This window comes from Salvelinus fontinalis, chromosome 24 (genome assembly GCF_029448725.1).
Source record: "Salvelinus fontinalis isolate EN_2023a chromosome 24, ASM2944872v1, whole genome shotgun sequence".
Taxonomy (NCBI): domain Eukaryota; kingdom Metazoa; phylum Chordata; class Actinopteri; order Salmoniformes; family Salmonidae; genus Salvelinus; species Salvelinus fontinalis.
Genome location: NC_074688.1, coordinates 34,922,480 through 34,932,591, shown reverse-complemented (window position 1 = coordinate 34,932,591; position 10,112 = coordinate 34,922,480). Strand labels below are relative to the sequence as shown.

At 45.7% G+C, this 10,112-nt stretch overlaps 1 protein-coding gene across 2 annotated transcripts in view; it reads right to left on the bottom strand.

Moving 5' to 3' along the window:
• Positions 1 to 456: 456 nt before the first annotated feature.
• Positions 457 to 10,112, bottom strand: part of LOC129822350 (phosphatidylinositol 4,5-bisphosphate 3-kinase catalytic subunit beta isoform-like) — a 110,608-nt gene continuing 100,952 nt past the window's right edge. For both annotated transcript variants that reach the window (XM_055880569.1, XM_055880570.1), the window contains exons 12-24: positions 10,055 to 10,105; positions 7,660 to 7,848; positions 7,216 to 7,337; positions 6,943 to 7,086; positions 6,702 to 6,801; positions 6,082 to 6,278; positions 5,841 to 5,950; positions 5,566 to 5,644; positions 4,874 to 5,041; positions 3,270 to 3,393; positions 3,039 to 3,184; positions 2,776 to 2,908; positions 457 to 2,602 (exon numbers count right to left, since the gene is read on the bottom strand). In XM_055880569.1, coding sequence (XP_055736544.1) covers positions 2,465 to 2,602; positions 2,776 to 2,908; positions 3,039 to 3,184; positions 3,270 to 3,393; positions 4,874 to 5,041; positions 5,566 to 5,644; positions 5,841 to 5,950; positions 6,082 to 6,278; positions 6,702 to 6,801; positions 6,943 to 7,086; positions 7,216 to 7,337; positions 7,660 to 7,848; positions 10,055 to 10,105 — 1,701 coding nt within the window. In that variant the 3' untranslated portion in view covers positions 457 to 2,464. The remainder of the gene's footprint in view (positions 2,603 to 2,775; positions 2,909 to 3,038; positions 3,185 to 3,269; positions 3,394 to 4,873; positions 5,042 to 5,565; positions 5,645 to 5,840; positions 5,951 to 6,081; positions 6,279 to 6,701; positions 6,802 to 6,942; positions 7,087 to 7,215; positions 7,338 to 7,659; positions 7,849 to 10,054; positions 10,106 to 10,112) is intronic.

Below are 10,112 nucleotides of genomic sequence, written 5' to 3'. Positions count from 1 at the left end.
TGATATTTGCAGGTATTAACAGCTACATAGCACTGTGACCTGCCATCTCCAAATTGAATCCTGTTAGCTGTTGACCCACAACCAAGTTCTATTCAGGATCCATATTCTGGCAATAAGGGTTATTGGCTACTCCACCATGTACGGCATTACCACATGACATCAGCAAAGAGGCATGTTGGTCCCCTCCAGCAGAGCAGAGATGGGCCCCGCAGTGGGCCTTCCTCCCCTCCTCACACAACCACAGTGGAAAGAATGGAGGATCTCTGGGCCTGGAATCAATCTGCATTCATCACAGTATCCCAGGCACAGGGACCAAATCTGTGCTGGTCATTGTGCCCAGCAAAGTTGTTCAGGGAATATACTACATCTTATTCACAGACACGCTGGCACTGCAGTGATTGAACGGGCACACACCCCCAAACACACACAAAAATGTATTACAAAATGAAAATCCAGTTAGATGGAAAATAACTTTAATAAAACTCATACGAAAACGAAAAACAGCAAAACAATAAAAGGCTGTACATTTGACAATATTCAGTGTCTGAGAGACTTAAGAAGGCTAGCGGTGAGAAATACAGCAGCAATACACATTGACCCACAGTGACAACCATTATAGCCTCAGGCATTAGGGCCCAAGGGTTCATTTACATAATATACATGTAGACTCCTATACGGATATTGCACAAAATCAAAACAGAGAGCACCTCATGACAAAACCAGGAAGTAGCTTTGAATCGCAGTGTTACGCCCTCTGCTGGCAAACCCCTTCCATAGGTCTTAACTCCACCCAATTTGGCTGATCTAAAAAACAAATACACTGAAAAAGAAAGCGACACATTTTGCACACAAACATTCCATTTCTGAACAGATTCTTTAAAACACAGTAAAAACAAACCTAAATCAACTTAAGGTTTTCTTTGTTTTGTTCCTAAAAGGCATTTTAGTAACATGCTTTGTTTATTCATTGTGGTTGTTGTCATGTGAGCAGTTTGGTGCTTTGAAAGACTAGATCTGACATCTGTAGGCAAGTCTATGTCTAAGACAGAATCTCCATGGGGTCGTGATAATACCTCCATGGGGTCGTGATAATACCTCCATGGGGTAGTGTGGTGATGACTCATCCTTTGTGCCTGTTCTGTTTGTCCAACAACAACCATCATTTGATAAAATGGAACACAGGAATGTTACACCCACATTCCAAAGCAGGAACACAAAATTAAGTTCTAGAAACATTTTAAGCTCTCTCTTCCTCGTATTTCAAATGGTTCCAGTATTTGATGGTCTAATTCACCCCATTTCTCAAAGGCTGAAGCTGCGTGACCGAATTGAACTGCCCCACTGGACGCCTCTTCTCTAGAGCTAAACCACCAAATCAATGTTAACTCATCAAATGTTTTCCTACAGTTTGTTTTACTCCAAGTAGGATAACAGCCTTCATGAGAAATACTATAATATTGGTAACCATCTGGATGTCACTGGGAGAGTCTATTCAGTGTGGAGAGCATGCACGGCAAATCTGTGTTTCCCAACCTCGGGACACGGTGTCCTTTGCCCCAGCTTGTTGAGCACTGCTTTTCCAAAGTTGTGCTAACGTTAGTGAGGGAAATAGCTAGCTACTAGGAGGGGAAAGCGGCAGCGGCGTGTTGAAAGTTATTGTTTATCTATCGGGAAGATGCATCCAGAAAACTTTGGCCATGCAGCGTGTCTCTCTCTCTGTGTGTGTAATATATATATATATATATATATAAATAAAAAGTCGTCTGGCACATATACATCTCCTAAAGAATAACATCTTAAAATGGCAATAAAAAAAAAACATTTAAAAAACTAAACAAATACAATCTTCTCGCAGTTTTTAGGCATACTTTCGAGATGAACTGGAGGCCTCGCGAGGAAAAGTCCAATAAAATGCACTTCCTCTGGCTATGTGCACGTTTTGACGTCGTTTTAAGACACGGGTGTGAGGCCTTGAGTGGGTGTGGACCTCTCCCTTTAGTTCAACACAAGGCAGATCAGAAGTCTTGCTAATAGGTGGGTGAAACCACCGTCCCCTTCCTTCCTCATTGGTTCAGTCTAGTCCAGTCTCTAAGGGGGCAGTCCATTCACAACTCAGAAAGGGGGCTCTGACTCTCACTGAGCAGTGCAAAACTCGCAACCACATTACCCACAAATATGTCACATGATTAGGGAGAGGCAATGGGACTGCTGGACTAGCTGGAGGCACACAGCAGCTTCAAAAGCCAGAGGAAAGGCAAAGGAAGGGGGGTTTAAGCCTATAAGAGCATGTGTGTTTAAGATGGTCTTCTAGATTCCCTTCTTTAAGGCCCAGTCCTGTCTGGTCTTCACCCCTTAGCAACACATAACCTTCCACTGTCACTGTTGTCCCAGCACTGGATAGACCTCAGACCCTCCTGACCTTTAACCTTTCACCCTCCAGCTCCAGGATGTGCGACTGTCTGTTCTAGGAGCGGTTGTCTTTGACCACGTTGTGGGCCATCCAGTTGACTTTGGTGGTCCAGCTCTCTCTCAGCGCCTCGTCAAACTTCTGGCGGAAGTGTTTCAGTGCCTCGTCGTCGGTCTTCCCCAGGGCCAGAGAGTCCTACAGGGGAGAAGGGGAGGGAGGAAGAGCCTTAACTACTCTTATTGCAACATAACATACATTACTTTGGACACTAAATTTCTGTAGCACATGTAAACTGTAGCCCATGTGAAGCGGCCAACTATATACTGCATGTGTCTGTGTGTGTGTGTTCGTGCGTGCGTGCGTCTTACCTTTAGGTACTGTATATCCTTGACGGAGGTGAGCTCGGGCAGTCCAGCAGTCAGCATGAGGGCAAACAGGGTGATGAAGAGGTTCCCATTCCGCCTCAGAATCAGGTAGGCTTGTTCACAGTAATTACGGAAACTAGGCACAACACACACATTCTGTTCACTATACATTTACTCAACTAGCACATAGATAAATGATAAAACTAGGCAATAGATAGTATTCCCGGCCTGGATCATCTGAGTAGTGAAAGGGGACAGAAGCTCACCTGCCAAACTTCTCAGTGTTGCCTGTCTTTCCCTGTTGGATGACGTGGATGAAGTCATGGGTCAGGATGAAGGGGACGCGTTCCCTCTTGATGCCAAACTTGGACTTGAAGTTCCCCAGGATATGCCCAAAGTCTATGTGGAAGAGCTGAGAGACACACAGGATGGAAGAACTTGACCATAAAGGAACCTCTGTGATTTAGCCTGTCGTACAGGGGAGCACCTCTACCCACCTGTCCAGTGCTGCGGACCATGATGTTGTCACTGTGACGGTCACCGATCCCCAGGACGTAGGTGGCCACGCAGTAGCCTGCACATGACAGGGTGAACTCCTCGATCGCCTTCTCCAGAGCATCTCTGCATAGTACACAAAACAAAGTTTTACTAAATTATCATAAATAAAAAACATTTACATAAGTATTGAGACCCTTTACTCAGTACTTTGTTGAAGCACCTTTAGCAGCGATTTCAGCCTCAAGTCTTCTTGGGTATGACGCTACAAGCTTGGCACACATGTACAGTATTTGTGGAGTTTCTCCCATTCTTCTCTGCAGATCCTCTCAAGCACTCAGGTTGGATGTGGAGCGTTGCTGCACAGCTATTTTCAGGTCTCTCTAGAGATGTTTGATCAGGTTTAAATCCTGGCTCTGGCTGAGCCACTCAAGGACATTCAGAGACTTGTCCCGAAGCCACTCTTGTGTTGTCTTGGCTGTATGCTTAGGGTTGTTGTCCTGTTGGAAGGTGAACCATCGCCCCCAGTCTGAGGTCCTGAAAGCTCTGGAGCCTCAATCCTGACTAGTCTCCCAGTCCCTGCTGCTGAAAAACATCCCCACAACATGCTGTTGCCACCACCATGCTTCACTGTAGGGATGGTGCCAGGTTTCCTCCAGACGTGACACTTGGCATTCAGGCCAAAGAGTTCAATCTTGGTTTCATCAGACTAGATAATCTTATTTCTCATTGTCTGAGTCCTTTAGGTGCCTTTAGGGAAACTCCAAGCAGGCTGTCATGTGCCTTTTACTGAGTAGTGGCTTCTGTCTGGCCACTCTACCATATTGGCCTGATTGGTGGAGTACTGCAGAGATGGTTGTCCTTCTAGAAGGTTCTTCCATCTCCACAGAGAAACTCTGGAGCTCTGACCAGAGTGACCATTGGGTTCTTGGTCACCTCCCTGACCAAGACCCTTCTGGACCCCGATCGCTCAGTTTGGCCGGACGGCCAGCTCTAGGAAGAGTCTTGATGGTTCGAAACTTCTTCTATTTAAAAATGATGGAGGCCACTGTGTTCTTGGGGACCTTCAATGCTGGAGAGATTTTTTGGTACCCTTCCCCAGATCTGTGTCTCGACACAATCCTGTCTCAGCGGTCTACGGACAATTCCTTCGACCTCATGACTTCGTTTTTGCTCTGACATGCACTGTCAACTGTGGGACCTTATATGACAAGTGTGTGCCTTTCCAAATCATGTCCAATCAATTGAATTTACCACAGGTGGACTCCAATCAAGTTGTAGAAACATCTCAAGGATGATCAATGGAAACAGCATGCAACTGAGCTCAATTTCAAGTCTCATAGCAAAGGGTCTGAATACTTATGTAAATAAGGTATTTCTGTTTTTAATACATTTGCTAAAATTTCTAAAAGCCTGTTTTTGCTTTATCATTATGGGGTATTGTGTGTAGATTTATGAGAATATATATATATTTTTAATCCATTTTAGAATAAGGCTGTGACGTAACATGGAAAAAGTCAAGGGGTCTGAATACTTTCCGATGGCACTGTATCTATGAAATAGGTCAGTAATACCTATTGTTTATATTTAAAAAATGTGGTCTTACCCAGAGTTCTTCTCTTTGAGCCAGTTAAGTAGTGCATCCTTGTTGAAGGCTGCGGCGGCTGCAACGTTGCTGCTGGTCAGCTGGATGTTGGCGATGGTATCCGCCGACGACACCACCTCGATCAGCCCTGACCGGTCCCCAGTTGCTAGGCAACCGTACGGTACAATTCTGCACAGACGAGGAAACATTTTGTTCCAATTAATCATCATAAACACCATTGAGATGCATCCTATCATTTCGCCCCTGCTCTGCCTCGACCAGAATGTACGCACGATTACGTTCCAAACACCACATCACAGTGGTTTCATTATCATCCTCATCCTCTCTGCAGAGCTCCCTCCCTCTCCTCTCTGAACCCTTGTCCCTGTAACCTAAAGGCCTGCCCCCAAGCTCAACTGTCAAAACAATCCCACACACTGCTCGGCTCCAGATGTGTGTGTCTGTCTGTGTGTGTTAGAGTATGAGAGTGAGCGCTAGTGTGTGTGGATTTGATTAGGATGAGAAGCAGGCTAGTGTGTGTGTGATGCTGGGGGTATGGATGTGGGGGGTTAGAGGTCAGGCTAGCAGGGGGTGATTTAGGGTCCCCCCCAACACAGCTTCCTCTTCCCCACAGAGAGCAGGAACAAACAAGCCTGACTGACAGAGTCCGCCTGAGGAAACACACACATCTCTTATCAAATTAATATACACACCTGAGGTCCAGATTGGCCTCCTTCCATAGCAGGTCCATCAACCTCAAGATCTGTAGTGTCAACATGTCTTGTCTCAGGTCTGGAGCGAGGGAGAGAGAAACACAGTCTATCATTCATCCTTCTATCTTCTTTCACCTTCCATAATACACATCCCTCCATCTTGACCTCACTATTCTTCCCTCTCACTCTCCTCCACTCCCTCTCTCCCCTTGAACTTTAGTGATCTTACATTTCCTCTGTTAGATCCACCTCCCTCCCTCCCTTGGCCCTCGTACCGTCTCCGTTCTTGAAGATGATTCCCAGGGTGTCTCCCCCCAGCAGCTTGTTGTTGTAGACGATCCACAGAGGCTTCATCTTCGAGTCCATGTACCGACACTTTTCCACACTGGCAAGGGGGAGGAGGAGGGAGAGCAGGGAGGGGCGAGACAAATGAAAAGAGAACAAGAAAACTTTAACCACATCCACTCCCAGATCACACTCTCCACTCCCCTCTAACCTCTCCCCCCTGACCCTTACTTGATTCCAGAGAGCAGGACACTGGGGTTCAGAGGGGAGTGCAGGTCAGAGAGGGTCTCTGTGTAGCCACTCTGTCTCAGACAAGTCATCATGGCCTCTTTGGTGAGCATGGCCTCCTTGGTCTTACTGCGTGCGTTCTTGATGGTGCCCAGCTTGATCAGCTCGTTCACAGACTTCAGTTTGCTCAGAGCCTCCACCTAGAGGGAGAGAGGGGGCGTAATGTTGTTACAACGTGATGTAATAATGAAATAATGATTAAATTATACCACGGATGTATGCAGTATTTATGCACTATAATGCAATTGCCTTCCAAATATGACAAGGATGCTATGCATGACAGCATGGTCTTCGTGAAACATCCCACAGTGTGGTAGCTAACTCCAAAACAGGAAGGAGAGGGGGATGGACAGTGATGGACAGGAAGTGGGAGGAAGCTGCCAGCAGTGCGGATGTCTGGGCTAATACAGTAGAGGACAGGCTGCTGTCATCTGACTTCTTTATAAATAACCCCATTCTGAACTGACAGAGGAAACTATAGAATTAGAGACAGAAATAGATGTACTGTAGTGATTAACTCATGACTTAATGTTGGAGTCAGGACGTGTGTGTTGGGGTCCTACCTGTTTCTTCAGGACCTCAATGTGAGGGATGCTGCCGCGACAGTAGGCCTCGAGGATGAGAGAGAACTGGACAGAGACGGCTGGCATGTGCATCTCTGACCTGCAGGGGACAGCACATTCACCCTACAGTTACTCATACCTGGGGTTGGTTAACATACTTCACCTCACTGAAATTATACCATGAAAGAAATACAGCCTGCTCTCTCTTGCTCTTTCATGTACACAAGTCTCTCTCGCTCACCTGAGATGCCAGAAGAGGAAGTGTCCTATGTTGCGGTTGCACTGGGCTCTGTTCAGCAGGAAGCGGGTGAGCGCACAGTCATAGTAGGGTTCATAACGTAACACCTGGACCAGCTGGAGCAGGTACTGAGACAACTCCTCATCACTGGGGGGGGTGGAGAGAGGAATATGAAGTAGGAAGAGGGGGGAGAGGAGGGAGAGAGAGAGGCAGTGAATAAGTCATTACAACAGTAAGTGAACTAGGAATAGGTATGTGCGAGTGTGTGTGGACTACCTCATATCCCTCAGGCAGCCCACAGCGTACTCTCTGACATACTGGTCTGGGTAGTTAAAGTCGAGCAGCTCCAGAGCATCCCTGGGACTCAGCTTGGGCCAGATCTGCAGCAAGGCCTGGAGCTGAGACAGAGAGATCATTCACTATGCTTTATAATCAATACAGGAGCACAGCAGATCTTTGAAGGGGACTGATGAGGGGAGTAGTGGTATGGGCTAGGGCTACATTTAGGATCTGACCATTGAGGCACACTCAGACAACATTTATCAGACTGGAATGAATAGAATAGTTATTGCAATTGAGAAGGAATTGATTGTGTTAAAAAACACTGTCAATACACAGGCTTGGTTCATGTGGCACAGTATGAAAAGGTATGCACTCACTACTGTAAGTTGCCCTGGATAAGAGAGTGTCTGCTAAATGACAAAATGTAAATGTATGTACCTGGGCCATGTCCTCATGTTTGCTCCACTTGACGGAGAGCAGCAGTTTGGGCAGTGACTGGGGGAAGTTCTCCATGCAGTCGTAGCGTAGTGTCCAGATGAGGTCCTTTTCGTTCTCACACAGCTGGGACAGAGGGTCCCTCTCCATGATCTCCTTCAGCTCAATGTGGAACTTCTTACCGCCTCGGCCCTGTGGGGAAACAGCAGTGGTGGTCAGTCACCACTAGGTGACAGCAAAGGGTAAGAAATCACACTATGTAAAGAGGGAGTAGCAAGGGGTGCACCACTAAAGGTAGAAGTTAAAATGTAATCAGAGAACACTGCACGTAATCCTATCCCCCATTAGAGGGATAAAAATAGATCTGTACTTGCATGCACGTTTGATTGCTTTATGGATCCACAATGAAACATTGTTAGTCAAAACACAGAATAAGAGCTTGAAGCTCGAGACAGCAAGAAAAGCTCCACCCCCCACCCCCTTGCAAGGGGCATGTTTTGGCAAGCCCCCTGCTTCACATAGTGTTACATAACCATCTGTCTCTTGTCCCACAGGGTCTTTATGAGGGTTGATGTGTGTGTGTGTGTGTGTGTGTGTGTGTGTACACAGTACCAGTCAAAAGTTTGGACACACCTACTCATTCAATGGTTTTTCATTATTTTGACTATTATCTACATTGTAGATAATAGTGAAGACATCAAAACTATGAAATAAAATGTGGAATCATTCAGTAACCAAAAAAGTAAAAAATATCCAGATATATTTGAGATTCTTCAAAGTAGCCACCATTTGCCTTGATGACAGCTTTGCACACTCTTGGCATTCTCTCAACCAGCTTCACCTGGAATGCTTTTCCAACAGTCTTGAAGGAGTTCCCACACACGCTGAGCACTTGTTGGCTGCTTTACCTTCACTTTGCGGTACAACTCTTCCTACCCATCTCAATTGGGTTGAGGTTGGGTGATTGTGGAGGCCAGGTCATCTGATGCAGCACTCCATCACTCTCCTTGATCAAATAGCCCTTACACAGCCTGGAGGTGTGTTTTGGGTCATTGTCCTGTTGAAAAACAAATGATAGTCCCACTAAGTGCGAACCAGATGGGAAGGCGCATCGCTGTAGAATGCTGTGGTAGCCATGCTGATTAAGTGTGCCTTGAATTCTAAATAAATCACAGACAGTGTCACCGGCTAAGCACCCCCACAACATCACACCTCCTCCTCCATGCTTCACGGTGGGAACCACACATGTGGAGATCATCCGTTCATCTACTCTGCGTCTCATAAAGACACGGCGGTTGGAACCAGAAATCTCAAATTTGGACTCATCAGACCAAAGGACAGATTTCCACTGGTCTAATGTCCATTGCTTGTGTTTCTTGGCCCAAGCAAGTCTCTTCTTATTGGTGTCCTTTAGTAGTGGTTTCTTTGCAGAAATTCAACCATGAAGGCCTGATTCTCCTCTGAACAGTTGATGTTGAGACGTGTCTGTTACTTGAACTCTGAAGCATTTATTTGGGGGTAACTCTGGGTCTTCCTTTTCTGTGGCGGTCCTCATGAGAGCTAGTTTCATCATAGCGCTTGATAGTATTTGCGACTGCACTTGAAAAAACATTCAAAGTGCTTGACATTTTCCGTATTGACTGACCTTCATGTCTTAAAGTAATGGACTGTTGTTTCTCTTTGCTTATTTGAGCTGTTCTTGCCATAAAATGGACTTGGTGTTTTACCAAATATTCCACCCATACCTTGTCACAACACAACTGATTGGCTGAAACGCATTAAGAAAAAAGACATTCCACAAATTAACAAGGCACACTTGTTAATGGAAATGCATTCCATGTGACTACCTCATGAAGCTGGTTGAGAAAATGGCAAGAGTATACAAAGCTGTCATCAAGGCAAAGGCTGGCTACTTTGAAGAATCTCAAATATAAATATATTTTGATTTGCTTAACACTTTTTTGGTTACTACATGATTCCATATGTGTTATTTTATAGTTTTTATGTCTTCATTATTATTCTACAATGTAGAAAATAGTAAAAACAAAGAAAAACTCTTGAATGAGTAGATGTGTCCAAACTTCTGACTTGTACTATATGTATATATTTGTGTGTGTGTGTATGTGTGACAGCAGGGCTGATCTTAGCCTCGGAGAGACACATTGTGGCAGTGCACCATCCTGCCAACACCACCCTGGATCAGAATCAGGACTGACTGGGTTGCCCTGGAAACCAGTCACAGCAATATCCTCCCTCCCCTCTGACACATTTGGTGTCTGTATTTCTGTCCTAGAAATGCCTGCTGCTCTTGAGTAAAAGGAGTGCTTGTGTGTGATGGAAGGAGTGCGTACATGTTTAAGAGTGTGTGTGTTTGAGTGGTTGGAACTCACGACAGTACCATGGTCGAGCAATCGCTTGACCCAGCGATTTCTGCAGCTTTCTCCAGAATCTGCAGG